The sequence below is a fragment of the Macrosteles quadrilineatus genome, unplaced genomic scaffold (genome assembly GCF_028750875.1).
Source record: "Macrosteles quadrilineatus isolate MER2022 unplaced genomic scaffold, UCM_ALF_1.0 Scaffold_8__2_contigs__length_117827958, whole genome shotgun sequence".
Classification (NCBI taxonomy): Eukaryota; Metazoa; Arthropoda; class Insecta; order Hemiptera; family Cicadellidae; genus Macrosteles; species Macrosteles quadrilineatus.
The window spans coordinates 48,691,342-48,712,625 of NW_026542601.1; the positions used below are offsets into that span (position 1 = coordinate 48,691,342).

At 35.7% G+C, this 21,284-nt stretch overlaps 2 protein-coding genes across 6 annotated transcripts in view; one reads left to right on the plus strand and one right to left on the minus strand.

Annotated features, from left to right (window-relative positions):
- The window catches only part of LOC128999280 (KAT8 regulatory NSL complex subunit 3-like), a 42,837-nt gene extending 36,425 nt beyond the window's left edge, over positions 1 to 6,412 (plus strand). For 4 of the 5 annotated variants that reach the window (XM_054425683.1, XM_054425682.1, XM_054425685.1 and 1 more), the window contains 4 exons: positions 775 to 884; positions 2,339 to 2,486; positions 3,653 to 3,742; positions 6,026 to 6,412. In XM_054425683.1, the coding sequence (XP_054281658.1) occupies positions 775 to 884; positions 2,339 to 2,486; positions 3,653 to 3,742; positions 6,026 to 6,339 (662 nt within the window). In that variant the 3' untranslated portion in view covers positions 6,340 to 6,412. The remainder of the gene's footprint in view (positions 1 to 774; positions 885 to 2,338; positions 2,487 to 3,652; positions 3,743 to 6,025) is intronic. The other variant, XM_054425686.1, reaches the window with a different exon arrangement.
- A 2,422-nt stretch (positions 6,413 to 8,834) lies between these two features.
- Positions 8,835 to 20,839, minus strand: LOC129000750 (UNC93-like protein MFSD11). The gene is made up of 7 exons (XM_054427734.1): positions 20,743 to 20,839; positions 15,986 to 16,162; positions 15,588 to 15,841; positions 14,824 to 14,949; positions 11,488 to 11,665; positions 10,949 to 11,084; positions 8,835 to 10,511 (listed from the first exon to the last, which is right to left on the minus strand). The coding sequence occupies exons 1-7, from the start codon at positions 20,766 to 20,768 to the stop codon at positions 10,326 to 10,328; spliced, it is 1,083 nt and encodes a 360-aa protein (XP_054283709.1). The 5' UTR covers positions 20,769 to 20,839; the 3' UTR covers positions 8,835 to 10,325.
- Positions 20,840 to 21,284: the final 445 nt, after the last annotated feature.

Consider the following 21,284-nt stretch of genomic DNA (forward strand, 5'->3'; position numbering starts at 1 on the left):
AATTGATAGTGTTTACATATTTAAAAATTATATTAAGCAATACCTTATGAAGAAAAATTATTATTTACTTTCCAAATATTTAAATGATAAGTAAATGTATTTTAGTTTAATTACATGTAGTTTTTAGTTTTATTTTGTATTGTTAAAGATCTGACAATGTCACCTGTTTACCAGCTACGCTGGATTTGTGAAATCTTTTGTGACAGTAAAGTAGTGTATTTCATAACATTTCATCAAATATTGTTTTATGCTACAAAAGCTATACAATTTGCATGAAGGTTTTTCTTCCTGCACAAATCATCTAACTATCTAACTCATCTGTTACGTAATAAAAATAAAAAACTAGTTATCACTCAGATAGTTACAACTCGGATATTTTCCCAAATTTCTCCTTTATATCTTTGGAATTTTTAATTATTATGGAAATAAAACTTTTATTTGAACCAGAAATAATTTTCACTTAAACATTTCATGAAAAAAAACTTATTGCTTTAAATGGATTTCTTTAACAAAACAGTCAAATTGAAATATTATTCATTCATTTAAATTGTAAACAAGAATTAAAACCGTTTCTGAAAATTAGTTTTTAATAAGTTGTAAAAATGTGTTTTAATATTTGTTATGCCTCAGGGTCAAATTTTGAAAACTATTACAACAAGGTCTGTGCTCTGGTTTCCTCGTATATAACTTTCTGTTAACGGCTAGTTGAAGGCATTTAGTTTAGAATAATTACTCAACCAAAAATTCTGTTATTGACATAAAATTGTGTTACAGGACCGGGTCGCAAGCCCAAGATCTCCATGATGCAGAAGATGGTACAAAACAAATGGGCAGGACAGTTGCCAGTGACACCAAGTGAAGGAGTACGCTCTCCCGTGTCACAGGTTTGGCAAATATTGGTTACTCTTCATCTTTATCTCATAAAATTTAGGGCTTGGTACATGAAATAGTATCCCATTAGTCTACTTATCTTAAATATGCTAAAACTAAGTGATACAGTACTATTCATTTATTGTCATTGGCCACCATAGCAGTATGCTATTATACATACCAACATTTCCAACACAGCTCAGACTCGTCCTTTATAGTGGATGACCCGGGTTTCGGCTCTTGTCGAGCCATATTTATATCCATCAAAGCTTAAAATTTATCCATCTCTCGATGAACGACACACAGAATATGACACAATACGTACACAAACATATACCACAACATAACAACAACCAGGCCTAGAGTTTAACACGTTCACTACCGAGCATCGCATATATGCGACACTGTGATCATTGCCACGAACCGAGGTATACAATTTATTCTTACACATAGACTGGCTGTCACTTGGTTAACAGTACACGCAGACCACGGGCGAAAACCTGTTGAACGGTGATAGTTTACTTTGTAATACTTGCAATATTGTTTGTAAATAATATATTTTGTTTTTTTTATTTTGATAACCTTTTGTAGTTTTACATTTTAGCAACACCCGGCCCACAGAGAAGACAATAGTAAAAATTATTATATTTTCTTGAAATAGCCCAAACGCTGCATATATGCGACAGTTCATTTTTGTTTATATTTTTTTATGAAAGTAAGTAAAAAAAAAACGAACAGTTTATAATTGAACAAATATAAAAGCTACATGGGACAGTGTAGCATACATAGAGCATACATACATACAAACATACATACAGTGATGCAGCAAAGTAAAGAGCAGTTTTCCCAACTATCATATGAAGTCCCCAATCATCATATCCACAGACCAAGCGACACAGTTGTGCGACAAACATCCCTGTAGACCACTGCAGAGAATTCAGTACCTTCAAATAGACCGTTACAAAGATATAAGTGTTTTGATAACTTAGGAACACCGACGCATATATACGATGGCAGTCTATGGGTAGAAACCAGCCATCGCATATGTGCGTCGCTGGTCCATAAGAATGAAAAATGTTGTACTATTGCGGTAGCGATTGTGTTAATACTGTAAACGGTCAAGGGGAAATAGGAATGTTCCGCGGTCGGTAACAGATCACAGCTGGTTTGTGTGTTGCGTGTCATTGCTGGAAGTTGAATTTTGATTTCTCATCACCCCATAACCTGCGCTCTATTGTGTTTCTAATATTTTATTAAAAAGGCTATTGGAGTTGAAATTTAACTGTATGGGGAGAACATCACGGGGATTGGTTTTAAATTATTAAAATGTATATTCTCTAATGTGTACATGAGTTTTTAAAGTATTTTGAATGTATTGTGTTAGAGTGGTTATTGTTCAGTAGGTGTTGGGCGAAACTTGCCCTCCGTTGTTTTAACAAAAGTAGGCTATAAAATAGTTGTTTGGCAGGGTTCTGTAGCGACAATTGGTGGTGGAAGACAAGTGACATTAGAAAAGAAGCGGCTTCAACAGATCTCTGTCCCACCCAAGCCAGTGAACCCTGCGGAAGGCACAATCACTGTGGTAGCTGCTAGCTCTCCGTCTCTCAACAACGCAGGTAACCTTGCTATCCTTCTACAGGTAGAAAGCCATTTTGTCTACAGCTGTCATAAAAAGTGGAATTATGTGCCTTTTATGATTATTTATTTATTCCACTGAAGGGTATTTAGATAGAGTTTACTTAGCTAGCATAATTAATTATTGTGAGTTAATGTAGAAATAAATAGGATTCAGTAAAACCTCATTAACTCGACAGCCCTTGTAACTCAACTGTCGTCAATGGCTGATAGTGCGCTCATGTAGCTGGCTTTGTCTTATCAAGTTTGGCTTTTCAAGTGTTAATTGTTGAATATTTGAAATTTCTTTGGAGATTGTTTTACTCAATATGTAAAAATACTCATAAATTTATTACTCTGCTATGCATTCATTTATTAAAACCCATTAACAATTTTAATGTTCTGGATAGCCTGACAACCCTTAAACTCTTCAACCTCAACCTCTGGGTCCACAAATGGTCGAGTTAGTGAGGTTTTACTGTAATAGTTTAAGATTACACAAACCCATTCCAGCCTGCAAAATCAGATTGAAGCAAAATATATAAAATTTACTTGGATGCTTACATAGCTATGCTTCACAGATGAACACGCAATGGAAAATTACTATTCAAATTCAACAATCTTATGGTCTAAAGTAGTTAAAACTGTTAAAAGTTTTGTCAAGCCCTTCATACTCCTGTCCTTCTCTGTCGTCTGGTACTTATAATTACTGTCCATTTATGTTTTTATGTGTGTGTGTGCGTATGAGTGTTTGTGTGTGTGTGTTTTTGTGTGACATTCTGTTTCTTGGTTCATGTTATGCACGTTTTTTTATATGTGTATGTGATTTGTGTGACCACTTTCAACCCATGCCTCTTGTGATTGGCCTACTTTGCATCCACAGTTTTAAGTCAGTTTCTAGAGGCTAGCTGATATAGATGCTTGTTAGCACATATCGTGCTGTTTTGATAAAAATTACATATTTACATTGTCATTACCAAACTTCTTAGTAGTAGTAAGTTGATTAGACACCACATTGCCTGTTTGTTCTTGTGATACTTTGTGATTACTGAAATCTACTTTAGTAATAAAGTGTTGTACTTGGGAGTTCAGCAGAAGATGCTGTTCTCCACTTAACCCATTGTTTTAAGAAGTTTTATGTGATGTTAAATCTGGATCTATGTTACAGTTAAAAGTCGCTTATCTGCAGGCCAGCTGACATCGTTAACCTCAATCCTGCCGCCAGGATCTCGAGGTGTCATTTCTCCAAGTCGCAGTGGTCAGTGTGATGTTATTCGTGAAATTTTGGTTTTTGGGTTTATTGGTTTTTATGAATTTATGATGTAACTTGAAAATTTTACAAGAAATACAACAAGAATTGGTCGCTGTGGTGTGCGTAGTTGGTCCCAGTTGGCCAACAGTAATGGTCAGACAACAACATAGATTTCATACCGTGATAAAGATTAAGTTAAGAGAACAATTTGTCGATTAATTGTTATTAATGGAATAGCTCCGCCAAACAATGTTGCAATTGACAAAAGTGAATATTTTCAGAAAACACAAAAACAATTTGGCTGTGCCAGGCAGTTTCCCGCCCTTTCAATCGCTTCTATGTGCTGAAACTAAATAGTCCATGTGTAACGGGCCTAATTGGTGTTGGGGGACGTTTCAGATTGTATTGTTACCAGGTTAAACTAGTAAACTACTGAAGATCTCAGTTTACCTGGTGTTGGTAGAGGAAAGGAATCACTTTATTAGTTAATAAAACAGTCAATTACGATAGAAGGGTTTTTTGAAATTAACAGCTAGACTTTGGCCCTAGTCGCGGCACTAACCGGCACTTCATAACAGATTCTTGCATAACCTCTCTGAAGGCTTCGACCGCAGACGACATCCCTGCAGAGGCCTACATGGTTGTTTGGTTGTTTGGCTTCTTCTGAGGACAGTCTCAGGGAGAATTGGTTTTTATCCCCTTATCAGCATGGGTAAACATCTTATGTTGGCCTTCACCGTTAGAAAGACGTAGGAGGAATCTCGGCCTTGTTTTTTTTTTTTTTTTTTTGTAACCTGCTGGTTAATCAGGGGTGTTTTATGTTCTTCCTCTCAATCCTGAGCCGGGGAAAGAAGTAAGTCCGCCATTCTGACTGACCCTGTTATAGTTCAGAGTTTTCGTTTCACTCGTGATTTTCTCAATCTTTTTTCTTTCTTGAAAGTCAATTACGAGTTGCGAGACCTTATTTTGTGGTGAAACGTATTTCGTTTTCGTACAGTTTATTGTCGATTTCGTCGTTTGGTGAGTTGTGTAGCAACCTTTTTAGTTTTTAGATATATTTTGATATTTTTCTACAAGTTTTAGTTAGCAAAACTGTTGTAACATGAAGGCTAGGCCTGGCTTTTAGCAGCCAACACATTAAGTGGGGAATTGTAATTGGTTACCCTCTCTTAAAATATGCATTAAAAGTTTTGGGATTTTTTCCCCTAAGTTTTTCAGTTTTTGGTAAAACTGTAGGGAAAAAAATCTTTACAGTGGGATTTTCTGGGACTTTGATTGTTTGGGTGGCGGAATTTCCTACGTTACCATACAAATTTTTGCCGGCAGGAAATTTGTGTCACACACGCAGTAGAGAATGTCATTTGCATTATTCTTCTGTAAAAATCTCAATTTCACAAAAGTATTTGCAACGTTGTTCGGCTGGGATATTCATTTTAAGAATAGGTTAATCTTGTATATGTGTCTTAATAGCTAAATTATTTCTAGTTCCAACTATTGTTTGAGTAACCAAAACGTCTGATTAGTTTAAACAACCTTGTCCCTTTATCTTATTGTTTCACCAACAACGCTTTCTATCACTTTCTTCTTCACTTTCTTTCAAATAATTATTACAATCTGGATTGTATAACATGAATGTATTTTACCGGAAACATTATTTGGGGTGTTTGAATGTAAAACTAATATTTCCTTAGCTATGAACTAATGTTTTCATACATCCACCTCTTCAAAAATGTATGAGCTATAAAATACAACATGATACACCATGGGAAATAATATTATTTTTTTTTATTGTTTCACTTCTTCAAAGTGATGTGTCAAAACTGAATATCGAAACCACCGAACCTTAAAGTTAAAACCACTAAATCTTGGGTTCTGAGATTCCATTGATGAGTTTCAAGTACAAATCTGAAGATTGAATTAATTAAGTTTTAATCTCACATTAGTAGTTCAATTTATTTCAATGTTTGTAGTTTATAAAAAACAATGTTTTTTTGTCAAAACGGTGTTTACCATGTTGTACTATGTCAAGGTCATGAGGTCAATTTCTTTCAGTTATGATTGCATGTCAAACATTTTTTAAGTATCCTAATCAGGTAAGTAAAAAGTATCCCGATTAGGTTTGAGATTCAAGATTCTGGACATCTTTTGTTTCCTTTTAGTGATTTTAAATTTCTGATTTCATCTATCACTACTTGCCTATTATCTATTACACAAGTGTCCCTTTCCCTTTCAAATATCAGATGTACATGTGAGAAATAGTGAGAAACTAGGTTACAATTATGTTTGTAGGTTCCAAGGACTTGACAATACAGAATGTATCGGAGCCACCTTTGCTGGACGAGTTGAACATCCTGGACATGCCAGTTATCCTGGGGGATCAAGCAGACGAGTTGCTGCCCCCTCCTCCGGCTACCCCTCAGCCAGTCAGGCTGGTGTTAGCCAACAAGGCGCCACCTCTCAAGTGCACCAAGATATACATCAGCAAGGGAGGAAAGGGAGGCAAGGAGCGCAAAACTGTGTACATCGGTGACATCAAAACTGGTGACAAAACCGTGTCCAAGATACGACAGATTCCCGCTACCAAGAATACACAGTTTTTTTAGGTATTGTGTTAGCTTTAAATGTGTAACTTTCAATTTTTTTCCAACTGTACAGTAAAGTTTGATTTTATTTACATCTTTTGTAGATTTTTATTGAATAGTGACCTTTTGTCGAGTAATAATCTTAAGCTGACTGCAGACCTACTGGATGACTGAGCTCTAAATAAGGTTAGTGAAAGCACTCTGGTACCCTCTGGGAGTGGGGACACTTGCCTCAGGAAGAGCTCATAGTAAGATGCTACAGTTCATTGATTAACTCAGTCTCAACGAGCTCTAAAGCACTTCAGCACAAATGTCCTCTTGGCTCATGGCTAATGTTCCCAAGGACTGGGTCTGCACCAATTCAATCAAGCTCAAGCAGTGGCAACATTAATATTCGGTTTATGGTTAAGTATGGATCGAGTCATTTAGAATGGTGAGCAGGATGCACATTAAAAACTTTTCCCCCACCACAATCAATTTGTGATCAACCTTGATGCAAATGTTATTACACCATTATGCAATAACAACTGAACACATTATATTAGACTCCCTCTTATCCGGACTCCTTGGCACCGAGGCCAGTCCGGATAACGGTTTTTCTAATTAAACCGACGTCCCCAAAATCTCATGAAAACGGACCATTTAAATGCATACTCTATACAGTATTTGACTCAAAATTAGGAGAGCATTTTATTTAGACACGTAATCACTGGTCTCAAATCTTTCCCACGAGAACAGACGTTTCAGAACCGCCCACTTCTAGTCCGGTTAAACCGATGTGCTGATAAAAATTATCCGGATAAAGAGATGTCACTTCTACCGAGTGTGGTCCGGTTAAACCAATGTCCGATAAAAAGGTGTCCGGATAAGAGGGAGTCTACTGTATAGCCAATTTCACCAAGCTTATTTCGATTAAGAGTGGGAAATGTTTGTGAAGAAAAAAATTTCAATTGATAATGTACAGTTTTAACATTCAGCTTATGGGTTGCTATGATGATGACGGTTATGAAATAACAACGTAAATTTAAACAAAGAATCATAGCATATGTTCAAAATAAACGAATATACAACCTAAATATAGTTGAAAGGAAACACCATTCAACTATCGATCAAACTATACACAGAAGTTATTATAGGGTTTACCTGTTTTCCTTTATGTACGGTAAAAAAAGCTACGCAAGCAAAGAGCAGGGAAAACAGCTAGTTTCGTATTTATTTCAAACTAGCAGAGTACCCATCCTTCGTGCAGGGTTGGCGTTTGGGCATAAAATGCTTATTGCTTTGCAGAGGACGCGGTTTAAGAAAATTTGGTTCTTTTAATTTACGGTATACTATAGTATAGTATATAGTAAGGAGTATAAACTTAGAAATATTAACTGGGTAGGGATGCTAATTTAGCGGGTTTGGCCAAGAACTAAGCTTACCTCTTCACACCTTTATTTGCCTTTTCATATTTGACGAAGACAATTTCCTAAATTCCAATCAGAGAAGTCTTTTTTATTACCATTGACCACAAGACCAAAACTACCTTAATAAACCAGTATTTATTCACAATGATTATATGTTTGCTGCCTTTAACAGAGTTAAACCTACATAGTGATGATTCAAATGATTTATTGAAAATAACATCAACAAAGACAAACAACAAACTGTTTTTACACAAAAGATATGGTGTACAGGGATATCAATTCTGACACATAGGTAGTATATTTCTGAGTTTGTTTGGATATTAGAATAATTTGTTTTACATTATTGCGCTTTTTAGGGACTTATGTCCCTACAAGCCACTATTGGATACTAAAGATGAACCAACTTGTGTAGTTTAAACAGCTGACAAAATTCTTTAATCCATATACAGCACAGGGTGTCCATAAAAAACGTTTCAGGACTTTGGGAAATGAATCCTCATCCTCATACTAAAAGGAAGAAAGAAGTTTACGTGAAGGTATGTCCGAAAATGCATATTCACCCAGTTATCCGCCATTTTGTTTTTTATACAAAAATATGTTTACGCCACACTACACTATTTTGACGAACTTCCCATGCAAGGATTTAGTCCAGAAAACAGCTGTTTGCTGCCAGCTTAATCAAATTGGGTTCATTGCGTACTAACTAATGTACTGTAATGAGTTCATCTTTAGTATCCAATAGTCTATGGTTCTATACAATAATTTTGTAATACAATCTCTTATATTAATACGTGAGGGCTGTTTTTTGTGAACAAAACTTCTCGGTTATTTCTGGACCGATTTTAACGTTTGAGGTGTCAAATAATTTGTCTCAATTCGTAGTTTTGCATAAAAGTTTTAGAATTTAAAATATCATACCCTTAAGGGCACGAGACGCTCTCAAAGTTAGCATTTTCCCCTTAAGAATTACATTGAAAACAAATTTAAAAGCAAAGACAGCTGTAAATAAAAATAAACTCACCAGCTTTTTGGGAGTAAATATTGATGTTTGTAATATTAAAAAGCGTATAAACAAATCCAAGCAGTTAATCAGTTTTGTAGGAAGAACAGAAAATGTCTTGAATTTTAAGGAGAAATATTGAAAACAGGAGGAGGAGACAATCAATAGGAAATATTATACTTATGAGAAGAGTAGAGGAGAGGCCTGTCTCACAGTAGGAATCCAGGTACACAATTCAATTCAAACAATTTTACTATCAATTATCAGTGGTAGGTTTAAGGGAGAAATAGTCTTAATCATAAGAATACTGATAATTTCATCCGAATTACCCTCTGAATTTAAGCAACTACAATTTCCTTAGTGTTTTGCTTTCGCAATCACCATTATAAGGCACTAGGGCGATCCCTGACTATCGTCGGTTTAAATGTAGAAAACATGCTTTTCACACAGACAGATGTATTTTTTTAGCGCAGCAACGCGCGCTGGGTAACTGCTAGTATTAAATAAAACCTAACTTTCATAATTATTTGCAAATCTACACAAATTAGGCTTTCCAACGACCCTTCTTGATCAACAAAATCAGTCCAGTAGTATTCTAGATTTAGTTGTACAAAATTTAGCAAAAATATCTCTAATTCAGTATTTTCTCACGGCTATAAATTAGGAATTGCTTGGGGGAATCTTATACGGGGGATTTACGAGGAGTGTTATGGGGTAAAAAAATGGGGTTTCTCATTTTTGACCCTCAAAACAAAAAAATTCCCAATTTATCTCTAGATCATAAAGAGCTTTAAAAAAACAAATAATTGAATATACCAAAGTGTTATTGTATGGTTATTGGTTACAGAGAAAATAAAAAAATTGCTAATTTAAAATTCCCATGTTATTTTTATGGAGAATATTGTAAAATGTTGTAGTTTGCTTGTTTATAGAAATATTTTTATCAAACTTGGCAAATTTATTTATTTTATAGTAAGCTACTAATATTTTACTAAAAACCACACTTTATTAGCCTCCCTGTAGCAGCAAACCTAGGTACTCGTTCAATTCGGGCAAATGAAAATTTGCTTAGTCTGTAGGTTTGCTGTGGCAGGGGGTATTATTAATACTTATGAAGACAAGCGGGGTGAAGCCCATGAGTAACAGCTAATTCCTTTTAAATATGAATACTCATAAGGTTAACATGGGAAACTCTAGAGCTACTAGGGCAACGCCCGAAAGGATTTTTGAGATAAGAATACGTCTATTTGTTAATCGGGAATGTGAGCTATCACCATTCCAAATTTCAACCCAATCCAACCAGTAGTTAATGCATGATTGAACTTCAAACAAACAAACACGCAAACTTTCACATTTATAATTTTAGTACTGTAAGATTATAACTTTAAATTATGCCTCTGTAATTATGGTTTATTTAAGTTTGCAGTAGTCTACTCACAATCAAGTGCAAAACAATTTGTGTTTATTTTTATTTGATAAATCTTTCATACAAATGAAAACTTTATGAGGGATGTTTGATCCACAGGTTTTTAGCTGGTTAGTGTTTCCTGGCAGTATAAAACATAGGGTAGTATAAACACAATAAAAATGTAAAAACGTTAACTATCAACATTAGTCATATTTGACACATTTTTCACTTCCAATTGAACAAGCGGCTGTGAAGCATCTCTGTCTGCCACAAAGAACGCCAGAACTCCGAACACAGCGACTGTAGCAGTCACCACGACTTGAGTGTGTAGACCAACATGACTGCACCAGTAGAAACTTGCTGCTACCAATACACTCTGTAAGCAATAACAGATTTGATGGAATATAACCTGCATCACACCATTAACTTGGATGCTGAGGTAAACTTTATCTATCTATCCTATCTAAACATCTAAATATTCTATATGGATCAGATGTAGCCAGTTTCCTCTTAGACAACATTGTTGAACGAGCATCTAAATTACTTCCACACTTGCCGATTGAAATGAAAATGCTCTAGTTTAATTACGTTAATTTACACCGACCAAGTCACAGAAAAAAATATGCAAAGGAAAAAGTAAGCACATGCCTGGACTGTAACTTTCTCAGGTATCTCTATCCCTTCTTGGCCTTCACGAAAAAGCCTAATCTGCCACTTGGCTTTCCTTTCAAATACAGTAAATATGATTTTTGCTTATACTCTTTAATATTTTGATTTTACTGGAGGATTTTTCTGATTAACTCTACTACAAACCCTGAAAAAAGCGAACAGGGCTACGGACTCAGCTATGTTGTCTCTGTAATGGTCTCCGATAAAAGTGTAAATCTGGGTCGATATACAAGCATCTCCGAAGTTGATGAGGAAACTGCCCAGTAAGGCAAGGGCAGCACTGAAAAAAAGTGATTATATTTTAACACTTGTCCACTCTTGTAATATTGCTAAATTAGAAGAAAACCAGTTTAAAATTGTTTTTTTAGTGTAATTTACTGAATTTTATATTTCAGAACTTCAACTAGCCTAACTGAACTGAAATTTTTAAGCCAATTGAAGTTGTTAATACAAAGACCTGTCACAACTTAAATCTGATACAATTCATTTCTGCATAGCAAACTGTCAAAAATATTCGAGGAGCTCGTCTATGCCAATTTAGGGTGCACAACTGAATGGTATGGGGCCTGTTCGCCTGTTTTGCCGTCCGCTGCCAGATACAGTGTTGAATTCGGCAACTAGTAAAACTGACCTTAATTGTCAAGCCACCTTGCAGTGTCCCAGATAGGCCTAGCTGTATTCACCTTGGAGGGTTAATAATGCTGACGTCTTCCGTGTCACCAAACACAGCCATGTCTGGGAGGTTGAGGAAGGTTATGAGATATGTCACTCCTTGAGCCAAAGCTCCAAACAACACAACCATCCTCCGAGCCCAAGTGTACCTCGCCAACCTATTTGACAGCAGAGTCTGACACAGTCCACCTGATGGGAGCAAACAGTCAAGAATTAACTATGTTTTACTAATTAAAAACCTATTTTAATCAATTTTAAAACAGGTATTTCCACCTAAGCTTGCACTTGGGCTTAACATGTTATCATGATCATCTTCTGCAGCACATATTTCTTCCATGAAATTCTCGAAAGTACGACGAAAATAATACGAAAGTAGTACGAGGCACCAAGGCATCATCATCTTCTTGCATGATCGTGGCAAAATCCTGAACATCTTCATAGGTCACAGAAATATTATCATCCTCCACTGTGACCATGGCAAAATCGTTAATACTCCCCAAAGTCACGGAAACATTATCATCTTCTACTCTGATTACAACTAAATCCGGGAAATCTCCTGCGGTCTTGTAGACAACAAATCATCGGACCCGCGATCGTGGCTAAATCCCTAATATCTCCCACGATGACGGAAATAGAATCTTTTTCCACAATCGCAGAAAAATCCTGAATATCTCCAACTGAAAAAGAAACATCATCATCTTCTGGGATAGCGTCAAAATGTTGAATATCTCACACAGCCACGTAATCATTAATCTTCTTTTTTTAGCGAATTTCCCTAATGGGAAGTAGCTACTACAGTAGGTGGCACGTTATAAGACCTTGGCCCGGGACTGATTTACTTTTCCATTTTGATGTCTCCAGAGGCCAAAAACACTATTTGTTCAAATTTTTGTATATATATATATATCCCAGAACGCGATAACTTGAGAAATTTTTGTCAGATTTTCATGAAATTTGGTTTAAAGGTGTAATGCGGATAAAATGGTGAGTCGGTGGCTCAGTCGGTAGCGTCGCGGACTTCGGGCCCATGGCAGCAGTGTCGTGGGTTCGGATCCTGGTCACTGCCACTAACTTTTATCAGTACAGTTCACCTTTGTACTGTACCGGCTCACCCCTTGCTTTGCTGGATACGTTCCACGCACAGATCTGTAGTCTATGTGGACGGGCAAATGCAAGGTTAAAAGAGGCCGCCAACCTCTTTTTTTAAAAAAAAAAAAAAAAAAAAAAAACTTGAATTAGTTTCCGAACCAGCATGATCGGACCATGGGAACGGGGTTTTATGGGGTAAAAAATGGTTTTTCTCATTTATGATCCTCAAAATTTTCCAATTTATCTCTAGACATTTTTTTAGAGACCTTAAAAAACAAATAATTTAGTATATACGAAGAAAATTCAAAAACTTGAAAATTTAAAACTCCTATGAATATTGTAAAATATAGTTTGCTTGTTTATGGATGTATTTTGATAAAACTTGGCAAATAAATTTATTTATTTTATACCAAGCTATTAATATTTTACTAAAAAAAACACACTTCATTAGTTTTCATGTAGCAGCAAGCCTAGGTACTCTTTAAACCTAGGTAACAAAAAAAAAATACATAGGTAACAAATACGACTTGGCCGGGTGGCGTTCTCCTGTAATCCAGCTACTAGGAGGTCACAAATTGTGGATATTTATAGGCATTCACTGTGGATGCGATACCCACTGGTGTGGATTAACGTCGGCACGAATGAGTACTACCACTATCCGCAGTACTATCCTGATAATTAGACCGATTTGTATATACCAAGGCAAAACTGTGGTTCGGATTCCACTATAAACTGTAGGTCCCTTAGTTGCCATTAGCTGTATGGGGCTATTAATTAAAAGCTGTGTCTAAGGAATATGTCCGCCTTAGTCACTAACAAGACTACAAGATCGCGCCACTCATCCTACACTCATCTCCATTCATACTTGGCTTAAAATACCTACTTTGTATGGTCGCCATTTCATCGGAAAGTATCAAAGTATAAAGTATTAAACCTAATAAAATAATAAAATTAAATAATTAAATAGATTTAATTGAAAATCAATTCAGACAAATGGAAATTGGCTTAGTCGTCAGGTTTGCTGTGGCAGGGTATCTTTTTTATGTAGTTCAGAAAGTAAATCTAAAGTAGTAGAATTGTTCAAGGACCTCAGTAAAGTTTTTGATTCCATTTCTCATGAGTTGTTACTTTCATAGCTCAGTAGAACTGGACTAAATAGTACGGCATTGAACTGGGTAAGTCATGTCTTTTGGTTAGAAAACAAAACATAGAACTGATTTACTGTAATAATAAAAGTTATAAAACTGCTTACAATTCTTGTACTCGGGGAGTAAATTAAAATTATGGGGTGCCCCAAGAATCAATCCTAGGCCCTATTTTATTAATCTTTTATTTGAGAAATTTTCCGCAAATCAGTTATTTTAGCAAGCTTTCCTTATATGCTGATGAACTTAAAAATAGCATAAATAACATAATTTACAATAACTATTGAACCGTAATTTTTACGAAATTGGGGCTTGTACTATGTTGTCCATAATCTAAAGGGTCACAAAGACCCCACACAAGTGACAATAACAAAGGGGGGGCAAGGGACACATGCTAATTTTTTGTCAAAAACGTTCAGACCATTTTTGAGAAAATTAGATTTTTCCATCATTTTATGGGTTTTATTGGAAAATAACCATTAAAAATCAAAATTTAAAAAAATTCCGGAGATACCATGGATTAGTACTTGCATACCAAATTTAATCAAAATTGGACTACAAGTGTGGTGAACATTCACAAATACAGACAAACAGACACACACACACACAAACAGACCTCACTTAAAAAAAACACTTTTTTGGGGTTTGGAGGACCCAAAATAAATATATCCACTCAAAACTCAAACTCAAAAATTTTGACAAAAACAATACTTTCTCCATATATTTATGTAAGTAGAGAAAGTAAAAATTTATCCTTTAACCAAGTGAAAAATGTGTTATTAGATTTCTGTGGTCTATACGTTGGCTATATCCAAGTTGTCAACCACTATTGAAGCTCATTGCTAGTTGGCGGACATGATTAAAGTAAGTCAAAGTAATCTATGAACTCCTATGTAAAATTCTATACCGTATGCAAGAACATAGTTCAATTTAGACAATTTCTACTGTAAGTTGTAAGAACTAAACTGATTATTCTTTATTTTTTATTTGTCAGCGAGAACGGATTACAGCTTCTTGGTTAACTTTTAAAATGATACTACAGTGATAGGGAACAAAATAAGTCAAATAAATGTGGTTTAGCACCTTATCCATCAAGTTGTAATGTCTACTCACCCAATACAGCACCAATGCTAATAAAGATTCCACTAAGTGCAACCAATTCTTTGGCAGAGTTTCCAAAAGCCAAAGTAAAGCCAATACTAGGACTGTAGATTCCGTTCCAAAAAGACAGTTCTAAACCTATTGAAAAAGGTAATTTTAATAGTTTGACATGGTTTAACGAGATTTTTACAAAGTTTATGTGTTTGATGAAGTCAGGTCTTTTGTACGGTAACCAATTTTAAACCCAAACTAATATAAATGCTCATTGTTATGATATTAGGTTTTATCTTTGACTATTAATACAACAACTGTTTCTATATCCAATAGTCAATGGTTTTATGCATGTTCTTGTCATCTAAAAATACAAAACCAAAACTCAATTAAATAGTAAATAAAATAAATAATAAATAAATAAACACAAATATCTTTTATTTATCAAGCATTTTTCAATACTACCTACTGCTTTTCAGAACAACTTTTGTCAATAACAATAACTAAACTATCAAACAAATAAATAGACCAATAACAAAGCAGAAACAAGACAGTATAAATAAATATAAAATGTACATAAAATATAAAAGCGTTATATTTCGAGTTGATGATTACTCATGATACAGTAAAATTCATATATATACCTGCATAAGTTTCTCATTTTAATGGCAAATTAGACTGATCAATCTTTTTAAAAGTAGTTAATCTTAGTTACACTCCTAAGTTCTCAACTTGAGCTGAAACTCTGATATGAATCGAGTCAAAATTGTTTAAAACTTTCTCACCTGTGTAACAGAAAGTAATTACAAGCCATATCATTCTGGAGGACGTCAATATTTTCCAACTCTGCTTCATTGTCTTGAAAGGACCGTAGTCATTCGATTTGAGTTCATACAACGGCTTTGGCAACAGGCAGAATGCAACAATAGCTATGATATTGATAACTGTTAAAATAGAAATGGCAGTTCTTCTTGTCACTTGATCAATGTGTATTTTATCATGGAAGGTAAAATAAACAAATGTGTTCCCCATCATGCTCCTGTTGAAAAATAGTTTGGTAAACTTTATTTTTGTTGGTTAGGATTTTTTTCAAGATTCTAATTTGAGTTTATCTAGATACAATTATTCAAAAATCCTGAAAATGATTCATTGTTTTGGTATGACAAATAAATGGTTAACTCACGAACTGCTGTAGATAAGCCAGAAAATGCCAACGTTTCTTCCCGCGTTTTTGCTGGAAGAGTTCCCAATCATATATTGTCCTTCTGCAGGCCACAGTATTCCAGCTCCTAGACCCACTGACACGGCACTTGCGTAAATAATCCATGAGTTCTCAAAGAGGTAAGCAACGATGTAAGTACTGAAACAGTTTCAACACAAGAAAGCGTGTAAATAAGGTCCTAAGCAACGTAAATAACATTGAATGTGATGTTTCAACTCAATATTGTCAAGGTCAGCACATTTTGATTCTTAAAGCTGGGCTTTTAAATTTTAAATCTATTTTCTGTAAGACCAACAAGATAAGAGCGTATAGTGTAAGGTCTCATAAGTTGAAGACACAGATTTTAATTTACAAAGAAACCTTTGGAACTTTTGAATGCTGGCTCTGCACAAATACTTAAGTTTTGATTCCACAGCAAGGTCTTCATAATTCATACTGCAAACAGTTAGTTGATAGCAATTGTTGTAAATAATTTAAGCAGTGTATTTCAATTTCACTATTGTTTTTTATACTCTGTTGAATGATTACTTTGGCGCACACCAGTTTTCCAACCAAACAACACAAGACAGTATGGTTTTATTATGCACGTAATCCGTGCACACTTGGAAATATGTTGGCAACACACTTAAAGATACTGCTACTATGATCAGCTGATTGACTATTGATACTACGATTTAACCTGTCATTTCGTGACCAGACAAAATATGTACAGTAGCAGAAACTGCAAAACAAACATGTTTCATTAAACCTGTACATGTTTCCTGAAAAATCAAAAAAGAAGTATGAATGAGCATTACAGACTGTTTTCTTCGTGGTGTAAGTCAGAAAGTTACAAAATTACTTGTTTATTCTGCTTATACTGTTTATGCTGATTATTACTGTTTATACCACTGAGCTAAAAGTTTATACACTCTTGAAAAAAAGTAACACCTAAAGATACTAAGAACTAAGACTACAATCAGCTGGTGCTGTGTTTCCCTTCAATGCTTGGGTTTAACCTAACCTAAAAACGTGTTTGAAAGACTAATTATTTATGTGCTTTATAGTGACTTTAGGAAAAATATAATGTGTAACACAAGCACAAATGGCCTTTGCTGCACTCAAAGAACATTCCACACGAGCCTCACAAAGTTCCATTTTGCTCACTATAGTTACACAAATAACTATTCTGTGCTGCATTCTGTGGAAACAGTGTGGCACTATTTCAAATCATGACTAAAACAGAATTTTGTGATTATTCCAGCCTGACTGTTCGGATTATATTCTAATGTTTCTTGGTACTTTTTGATATGGTTTGTAATTTCTTCTTTCACTGATCCAAAGACATACTAATCGACATTCCAAAGACATACTGATCAGCAAATGTAGCAATTGTGACGTGGGAACCATAGGGATGTCTGCTGTATATATAAAAAATACAGCAAACATTAAAAGGTCCCCAATATCTCAATAGGGTGGGGGGGGGGGTGAATATCTCTTGTGTATTGGCAAGGGACCAAGGGCACTCCCCTGAGGTACTCCATAGACTGTATTGGCCTTAGATCAGATAACTAATTTTCAGATTTTATTTGAAAAGATCCATGGTGGAAGGAAAAAACATATATAGGTGTGCTATTCCCGTCATATTCTGACGTCACTCGGATTGCAAACAAAAGATCACCTGATTATAAATGTCAAATTAGTATATGTATTTGTTTTGATATGATTGTTATTGTTTTTATTATTATAAAAACAATAAGAGGATGCAGCTGGTTCTTATTTATAGTGACTGTGTTGATTTTTGCTCTGTGAATAATTATCTTTTTTACGTATTTTTGAGCTCGGACTCTCTTTTAAAGTTGTGACAAGTCTTTGTTTGTTCTTTGTACACACTCAACTTCCACTCCCTCTTTGTGCAGTAGACTTAGAAAACAACGACGACGGCAAAGCTATCTTTAATTTAACCACAATCTGTTTTGCAGTTGTAAGTGTCGAAATGAAAAGAAAATCTAGGCAAATTCCCCAATGCACTCGATGTCAACGCTATGGGCACACGAAGAACTTTTGTAAGTTGGACCCAAGGTGCGTGCGGTGCACTGGTCAACATCACTACTCTGAATGTCCTAAACAAAAAACTGCAGCTCCGCAATGTGTTAATTGTGGCAAAAGCCACACAGCTAACTACAGAAGAGGCTGTCAAGTATACCAGAAAATAACCAACAAAGATCACAATCGGGGTAGTCCTCGCAATCGCCCTCAAAATGCTACTGAGAAAAAAGACAATACTCCTTCCCCCCCTGATTTGAATTCTGCTACTCATTTTCCTGAGATTCATACAAAACTTTTCGCCTCATCAGGAACCTTCTACACGAGTTTCATTTGCTAAAGTTGCTGCTACAAGCCGCCGCAACACTAATAATTCATTCTCACAAGAACAATCTGATGATGCTCCTGATACGTCTGTGTTTCAAAACTTTGAACAAATAATCCTAGATGTGGTGAAATCGTTCATTCCTACTCTCAAAAAGATAATAAGTAATGTGATAAGCTCTATTCTCTCAAATGGATCAGGTCAATTATTTTCAAATTAACAATTTAACCCTCCCGGGAATGCCAATGGGCTTAGAAATAAACGTGCTACTTTTATCACGTTTATGGTTAGACATAGCATCGATATTGTGTGTATTACTGAGACACACCTGACCAATGTGGAAAATTTCAAAATTAATGGGTATTCTATATAAAGGGAAGATAGGCATAATCCAATAGCTTCAGGCGGCGTTGCAATTTTTGTGCGAAGAACTTTGGACCACCATAATATATTTTTACCTCGTTTATCTTCCGTAGAAGCTGTTGGTGTAAAAATTAATTTAAGTCATGGTGCAGACTTTCGCTTAATTTCTGTCTACAAACCCCCGAACAAACGGCTACACAATAATGACTTGCAGGTGCTGTTTGCAGAAAATTGTTCGACTGTTGTTATGGGGGACCTAAATTGTAAACATCAGATATGGGGTTGCAGAACCACAAACCCAAATGGAAACCGTTTGTTACGACTCACAAATAACTCAAACGTAATGATTGATGCGCCACAAGAACCAACACATTTTCCATGGCAAAGTAATTATCAACCAGATATACTTGATTTGGTTTTGCACAAAAACTTTACAGCTCCAATCATTCAAAATGTTTTACCCGAGCTGGACTCTGACCATTCTCCCGTTATAGTAACCTTCTTCACGCAACCTCAATTCAGTTGTCCACCTCAACGATTAATTAATGGAAAGATAAATTGGGAAATTTTCAGTGCAGAATTGGATAAATGCTTAGAAGGTATGCCTAAATTATCGTCTTGCATCGAAATAGAAAACTCTGTAAAAATATTTACCGAATCATTAAAAACTTTTGCCAGGAAAGCTATCTTTTTGGCAGCGATACCGTCTACCACACTTTAAAAGGCAACTCAACGAACTGGGAAGACGAGTGAAAACAGAACTCGAGGAATTTAGAATATACAACTATAAGAAGTATGTTTCTGATATTCATCCGAGTGACCCAAATATGTGGAAAGCAACTAAACGTCTTCTAAATACTCCTTCGGTCATACCTACGTTGAAAAAAGACAACCTAATCTGTGAGACTGATTCACAGAAGTGTGAACTGTTGGCAGACTTTTATGAAACTAAAAACTTGTTTTAAGTACCAACTGGTGAGCCAGATTCGGAATTTCTTACGACCAGTTGGTTGCATTTAGGATTTTGATGTGGGTTTACTTGTAAAAGGCTTTGAGGAGCCTTCAAAATTTTGGTTGTGGTGAGCGGCATGATAATAGATTGGTTTTCTTTTGTCTTTGTGTAACATAACACATCAAAATGACGGCCTGTCATTCGAACTCTTAAAGACTCTTAGAGAACTCTTTCGCAGCCGTGGCGAAATCTTAAAAATCCCCCCCGGGAAGTCATCACAGGGACATCATCATTGACAGCCCCAGCCGTGGCGAAATCGTGAACTTCTCCCACGACCGTGGCAAAATCATTAACATTTCCTGCATGCTGCAATCACAGGGACATCGTTTTCATCATCGACACCCACGGTCGTGGCGAAATCGTGAACATCTCCCACGGGCAGCAATTATGGTGACACTCGCGGCCGCGGTGAAATCATGAACATTTCTGTGGGCCGCAATCACGGGGACATCATCATCAGCACTCGCGACCGCGGCAAAATCATGAACGTCTCCCGTGGTCAGCAATTACGGGACATCATCACCGTCATTCCGCAGCCGCAGCAAAATCGTTAACAACTCCCTCGGTCCGTATTATCCCTGACATCATTATCGTCACAGCAGCAAATTGATGGTTAAAAAAATATTTTATCTAAAAAATGTTTTTTCAATCCACTGCGGCCCCTTTTGGTTCCGGCCTAACCGGCCTAGTGGTAAATCCGGCACTGTTGGTAAAAAAGTTTGTGTAGGCCTATTCGACATAAATTATAGTAATTTAGATTAGTGCAATCTGTCAGTGGCTCACATCAACTACGACGATTTTGACTAAAAAACTGGCGACAACTTTACGATGGGACAACTTGTATAAACTTATTATAACTTATTAATAAAACACAAAAAGTTTTAACTGAATAAAAGCTATGTTTTCCATCGCAAAGGATAGAAAGTCTCAAAATGTGATACTTAAGAAAATAGTTTTCTTACATTTTAACCACAAGGGTAAAAATAAACTTACAGGTACAACACAGCAGCAATAACCATTATGATTTTTGGACCCAATGCATGAGTTACATAAGGACCAAACCACAGAGTTACAGCGAAAACACTATAAGCGATTCCTATCACCACGTATCCATCAACGCTGAAGTCCGCTTTTTCACTGGCTATGCTTGATGTAACTGTTTTCTGCAAAATAAAAATACACACAATTAGTAAATGCGTTAGCACTAGCAGCAAAATTTATAACAATATTTGGTTTCAATTTATTTTGCCAACATGATGGGAAAAGAGACCATCTACTACATCTCAAGACAATCGACTTTCGATTAGTGAAATTTGAAATCAATCACAATGCTGCAAAAACAAACCAAAACTAAAACGGACAATCAAGTCAAAAATGTTCTGTTCAAAGATTTCTTTAATTTGTGATACAATTATACTACTCTTCAGAGAGGCTAGAAGTCAGGAGAAAATCATAAGTGTAAGCAGGTTGATATGAACATAAAATAAAAGTCATTATTGATTAAACAAAATATTTATGCTTTTTACCTGCATGTT

What these genes read in the sequence shown, in the direction of transcription:
- LOC129000750 (XM_054427734.1), bottom strand. Translation starts at nt 20,768, where the DNA reads ATGGTTATTGCTGCTGTGTTGTACCT. An exon ending in AATTACTTTCTGTTACACAG is followed by an intron (nt 14,950 to 15,587) that starts GTGAGAAAGTTT and finishes CTTTTTCAATAG; the next exon opens with GTTTAGAACTGTCTTTTTGG. An exon ending in TAGCATTGGTGCTGTATTGG is followed by an intron (nt 11,666 to 14,823) that starts GTGAGTAGACAT and finishes TGCTCCCATCAG; the next exon opens with GTGGACTGTGTCAGACTCTG.